This window comes from Sinocyclocheilus rhinocerous, unplaced genomic scaffold (genome assembly GCF_001515625.1).
Source record: "Sinocyclocheilus rhinocerous isolate Xijiao unplaced genomic scaffold, SAMN03320098_v1.1 scaffold2011, whole genome shotgun sequence".
Classification (NCBI taxonomy): Eukaryota; Metazoa; Chordata; class Actinopteri; order Cypriniformes; family Cyprinidae; genus Sinocyclocheilus; species Sinocyclocheilus rhinocerous.
In genome coordinates, this window is record NW_015649239.1 from 104,135 (window position 1) to 110,007 (window position 5,873).

The window sequence follows — 5,873 nt, forward strand, 5'->3', positions numbered from 1 at the left end:
AAAAGAACCAAAGACTTAAACTACTTCAGTCTGTGTGCATTGAATTTATTTAATACACGAGTTTCACAATTTGAGTTGAATTACTGAAATAAATGAACTTTTCCACGACATTCTAATTTACTGAGATGCACCTGTACTATTTACAAATAACATACTATTGTAGACACTGTTGCATACCTTGCCCAATAAAAGCAACATGTTTATTAGACAGAAAAAAGCTTTATTTGGTTTGAAGAAGGATACAATTTGATGAACCAAGACCCCAGACATTTTTTTTTCTTTGAACAGGTTTTTAAAGACATGTTTTATGTAATAAAATTATGTAATACATTTATTTTATGTAATAAAATAATAAATTTAAAATAATTTATTATTATAAATAAATAAATACCGTGACACTGCCCTCTGCTGGTGAAAACGGGTATGTAGCAGTAATAGAAAATATTGGAAGAAAATGGTCCACAAGTAATGGTGGCTCTAGAACGATCTACAGAAATTGAAGTAAGGTGTTACTTATACTTTACATGCAGATGCTCATATCATGACATCAGTACAGCATATTTAACAACAATTAAGATCCAACTTTTGATTTTGTGAATGAAGCTTTTTTGTGAAATTAAGTTGAGCCTCAGAGTTAAAGAAATGTTACCTTAAGAGATAGAATGAGACATGTGTGTACATGTTCACTCTGGGTGTTGCTGTTGGACAGTATTATTCCTGCTTCCTATTTGCAGTGCTGCTGGTTTGTGATTGTAGCTTCGTGTAGCTCTGTTTTTCTGTAAAATCTCTATTACTCTCTGTTGTTTAAAGTGATAAAATATAACTTAATTCCCACCATATTTCTGATATTATCTATCAATCTAATCTGATTAATTTGATCTTTTCGCTTTTATTCTAAAACCGCGAGTGCAGCGCATCTGCAGCACGTTAGCATTCGTTAGCTTGTCATTAGCGTTTCCATTCGTGCCTATTGCTTTCTTCTTTTCTTTCTCTCGCTCCGTTTTTTTTTTTCACAAGTTCATCAAACAGCTGTGGTAATTCTGCCAAAATATGAAAATATAAAGTGATGAAAAGTTATTGTAGTAGGCTAAGTGCGTTTTATGGTTGATAATTGGTTGAGCTGTTTCTTGAAACTTTAAGTGATTTCAGTGCAGTTCCAGTGGCAACCCCAGTGCTAGGGCTGCACGATTATGACAAAAATCATAATTGTCGATTATTCCCTTGAATGCCGCTTTGAACGATTACGTAATTGTGGCATCCATAATTGTAATCGCGATTAGAAATTTGATTAATTGTGCAGCCCTACCCAGTGCCAACGTTTTGAATTTGATGACAAAACATGAGGACGTCGCGAATTGGTCTGTTATACTTCCAGATTTTCCATGCATTCACATGGATTTGAAAAATCCATTTGAATCCATTAGACATCCTAGATCATTTTCTAATGGACATTTTCCACTGAGGCAAAAGGTCATTAAGAGACATTAGTCGCCACAGGAGGCAGTTTGTGCTGCATGTTATTGATTTGCTGACATCATTTTTATGGTTTCCTTTAAACTCTTTATTTGTAATCGATAATGAAGTTACAAAAAACACTTTTATGTTAAGTATGCTTTTGTCCCAAATGTATAGCCAAGTACACACACATATGGTTAAAATGGTGTCAACATTATATAAAAAAAAAATTTACTTTTTATTTGACCTCAAACAGAAAAACAGACTAAAGTTGACATCATGAGATATATCACAATTGTGTGTATTGTGCAACACTTCTGTCTTCCACTAGCAAAAGCTTCGGTCCAGTTTTTTCAGGGCTCCAGTACAGACTGGTGGCTTGATTCCCTGTAAGAGAATTAAGATTTTTAATTGAGTCCTGTTGATGAGCATGTGCCGTATTTCAGCAATCACAAATGGTACATGTGAAAAGACACATGAGCATACTGTACTTTGTACAAACTGCATACAAGGGTGAAGAGAGTGGACATAGCCTTATCTTCCCATTCACTAGTGTATTCCTGAGGAGAAAAAAAAAACATGTAGATCTCAAACTCTCTCATCACAAATCTTAGTGTCTTTTATTTCAACATAACAGATTCGATTAGTGCAACTGCTCTGCTTTGAGAAGGTCTCACCCCATTGAAGGTGATCCAGGGAACATGAGTGTGTGCTGGTTTGAGCGCCTGCGTCTTCACTGCATTCTGATGCATCAAACTGTGGCCAAGCTCTCCTCTGGTACAAGACTCTATGGTCTGCCATTTAACAAACGGTGCATAGAGCTGCAAACACTGGCAAAGAAGAAGAAGAAAAAAAGACTCATAATGGCTTCTTTGTTCAAACATAATGCTGTAATGAGGGAGAGTAATGTTGGCTCAGAGATGCTTACAGGCTTAGCAGATTTTAGTACATCTGCAGATGACTCCATGCAGTAAATGACAGGAAATGCTGCATGTTTGGCTGCATATAAAACACATGCCTATTAAAAAGAAGAAATATTAGGAATGTTTAACTAGAGAAAGAGAGAAATCTTTTTCAAATCCACAAAATCAAGTGAGCTGCCTTGCTCTTTTTACTGCCTTCACACAGCGTATTCCTGAGGTTTGCATGTTGCTAAGCTAATAACAAAATACTCAAAACATAATATACAAACACACAAATAAAAAAATCATCAATTTATATATTTAATCAATCATTTATTATGTAATGACATGTATATTTTATTTGTAGCGTAGTCAACATGTTAGGTAATAAACTCACCTCAACCATGTTAGCATAGCACTCTGGTTCTCCATGTTGACATGAGAATGAATCCTCTTCAGGAAGTTCCTTGAATTGCAAGTTAACAGTCATAGACACAAGAAACATCACAACATTTTATCAATTACAACACACAGACTCCTATGAAAGAGCAGAGGTGTACCTTAGCATTGCCGAAGGGCACCAGGTTGACTTTCATTATATCTTTTAGTAAAGTCCATGTTGGGAAGAGTTGCTCTGTTAGGAATGCTCTGCAGCCTGGACAAAGGCTCTCGTAATAGAGAGTGATCTCTACAGGAGGAACCACTGGGTCTGGCCGGGTTGCGTTCAGTTCCATACATTGTTTCCACACCTATTCAGATGCATAAGGAAAGATATTCCGGAGATATTTTGACAGTGCCACCCATAGTTGATTGTTTGCTTCAGTTGCTCTACCAAGGACTGAAATTCTCCAGGAAAGCTCTTTTCATGCTGAGCTAATCAAAATGACCACAGTTGAAAGTCAAATTGATTTTTGTTCCATTGAGAAGGTGATTAGCTACACCTGATTGAGTTTACAAGTAATTTTTAGGAGGGGGTGATCATTATTTATTTGTATTATTATTTTTTTATCTTTAAACTATTTACAGGATGAACTTCTGACCCTGAACTAGGGTTTCACGATAAATCGCATACGATATTTAATGCGCATCTATGCAATGCGATTTATCGTGCAGCCATACCCTGAGCTTAGAGTATAAGAACATACAGTTGTAGACATGAGGACCATCATCAAACTCATGATGTGACTCATGGCCTGTTTAATTGGAAGCTGTTTGTGTTCAAAAGCATGACAGTAATTTATAAGCACAAAGAAGTCTTTGAAAGTGAAGTTGAACACAGCTTCATTACAAGACCAGTGTATCTGTGCAATATACTCCATAAAAGTCAATATTCTAAACAGTCAGTAACACTGCAAATTAACATCAAGTACTATATTGCTTTATGCAAGTGAAAACAGATGAACAATTCTGTATTGTAGGTCACCTTAACCATTTTTAAATAAAAAGATCGACATGCCTTGAGATGCAGCAACATTACTGTTTTTAACAAGCCACAAATCATTACAATCTTGATATTGAGCTGCAGAAATGCCTCTATCATTTAAAGATGGCAAAAAAGAACTTAATTGTTTCAAGACTTAAAATCAACCTCTTAAACAGACTTACCCCACATTCTATGGCAATCTCCAGAGACCTGCACCATTGGGATGGAGGGTATCCACATGAAGGCTTTGGGTGAGATTTACACTGGATTTCATAAACTCTGAGGAATATGACATAAAACACACAGAGCAATAGAGTGTTCATGCTGTTGGTATTTAGAGAGTCCCTGAGCTTTCTGTGAGCAGTATGAGAGCTTGAGTACACTTTCCTCCCATGAAAATAACCTCCAATCAACTGTGAGCAGCTGCAGCTGAACAGACACAACACTCACTGACCTCAGATCAGCAAAGAGAAGCTGCTCATGAGCAAAGAGGGTTCACAACTGAATGTTGTGGCTTTGTGAATGTCACAATAATAGATAACTATAAAGTTCTACCTTAATAAAATATTTAAATATCTTAATTGTTTGAGTTGGTCATATCAAAACAAATGCCTAAAATCTACAGTTATTACTCATTCCATAATCCATATCTATACTTTTATCTTTAACCGCAACTTCAGTTCAATTAACAATCATACAAATAGAGGAAAATCTGCTTTTCCCATCGTTCTTTGATACAGACTGAAGAGTACATGAAATTAAATGTTATTTTGTTTATTTTTGCACACAATTATGATAGTATAAGATCTGTTTGTGTTTAATGTTCTGTTCAATGTTGGGATTTACAGGGGTTTGTGTTATGTTGCTGTTTTTGGGGGTTACCATTTTGAAGAGTAGAGCCTGTGGTTAGGTTGATAATGGGACAAGATACATTAAGACTATATAAACTGCATGTTGCATTTGAGAAATGCATTAAAAACAATAACTGTGCATGTGCCATTGTTGTGAAAGTCTGTTAGTTATGTTAGCAATGTATGGGTGCTACTGCCAGCTAATAGTTTGCTGCTATTTTTAATTGTGTCCAATAAACTAAGTTTCATATTTCAAAAGTTAATATATCAAAGTTTATTTTATTTATTTGTTTACCTTATTTGTCTATCATTCATTCATTCATTCATTCATTCATTCAGCTGGCTTACTCAAATATTTGAGTTACATTTTAAAGTTTAAATAACTAATTGGGTCTACTCAGTTCTATTTGTCGAGAGAATGTAGTTATACAGATATATTGATTTTCTAGCTTTAAAATTTATTCAATATTTTTTAAGTGCAAACATGTTTTACCAAAAAATCATTTTGTGAAAGCTGGTAAGAAACACCAGGTACAAGCAGTGGTGTAGTACTTAAGTATTTTTTGGGAGTATCTGTACTTTACTTGAGTTTTTATATTTCAGCCAACTTTTACTTTTACTCCACTACATTTCCTAATTAAAATTTATACTTTTACTCCGATACATTTCCCCGAAGCATATTCGTTACTAAAATTTATACTTTTACTCCGATACATTTCCCCGAAGCATATTCGTTACTAACTACAAAATAGTCATAAGTCAGAAGAACACGGATTGCAGGAAAGCAGGTTTGACGAATCAGTGGTCTGGCGTTTGCAAGTTAGACTCCTAAAAACACCTTTGCTCACGTGCAAACAAGTGCGCGCACAACCACGGATGATTCATTTTCCACTCAAGTCGAGTCTGGGGTGTGCGCTATACAGTATATCTTCTGCGATAATATGGTAAGTGTTGTTGTAATGATAGGCGTTCTGACATTATCAAGTAGGCTATATAACCAAATCACACACAGAGTGCACGCACGTTGATTTATTAGTCTATTAAAACTCAAAATTCCAGGCATTCTAAATTATGAATGGCAAAAATGCTTCTGTATGCTTTTTATATTTATATAATTTAATATATTACTGTTAACTTAATCTATATCACACAGAGTAGGCAGTTTTTCTGCAAATATCAGCATAGAATTTTTAGATCACAGTTAAAAGAATGAGTTTAACATAATGGTATGACAGTGGTCTC

The 5,873-nt window shown here is 35.1% G+C and overlaps 1 protein-coding gene across 1 annotated transcript; it reads right to left on the reverse strand.

Annotated features, from left to right (window-relative positions):
• Positions 1 to 1,625: 1,625 nt before the first annotated feature.
• LOC107710445 (gamma-interferon-inducible lysosomal thiol reductase-like) lies at positions 1,626 to 4,199 on the reverse strand. Its single transcript, XM_016515212.1, has 7 exons — positions 3,963 to 4,199; positions 2,918 to 3,106; positions 2,755 to 2,823; positions 2,384 to 2,473; positions 2,133 to 2,285; positions 1,947 to 2,015; positions 1,626 to 1,842 (listed from the first exon to the last, which is right to left on the reverse strand). The coding sequence occupies exons 1-7, from the start codon at positions 4,101 to 4,103 to the stop codon at positions 1,783 to 1,785; spliced, it is 771 nt and encodes a 256-aa protein (XP_016370698.1). The 5' UTR covers positions 4,104 to 4,199; the 3' UTR covers positions 1,626 to 1,782.
• Between the last annotated feature and the right edge of the window lie 1,674 nt (positions 4,200 to 5,873).

Coding starts and splice junctions, on each gene's coding strand:
- LOC107710445 (XM_016515212.1), bottom strand. CDS start 4,103: ATGAACACTCTATTGCTCTGTGTGTTTTATGTCATATTCCTCAGAGTT. Junction 3,107..3,962: donor AGATTGCCATAGAATGTGGG/GTAAGTCTGTTT, acceptor GCATCTGAATAG/GTGTGGAAACAATGTATGGA. Junction 2,474..2,754: donor GCTATGCTAACATGGTTGAG/GTGAGTTTATTA, acceptor TCTTTTTAATAG/GCATGTGTTTTATATGCAGC.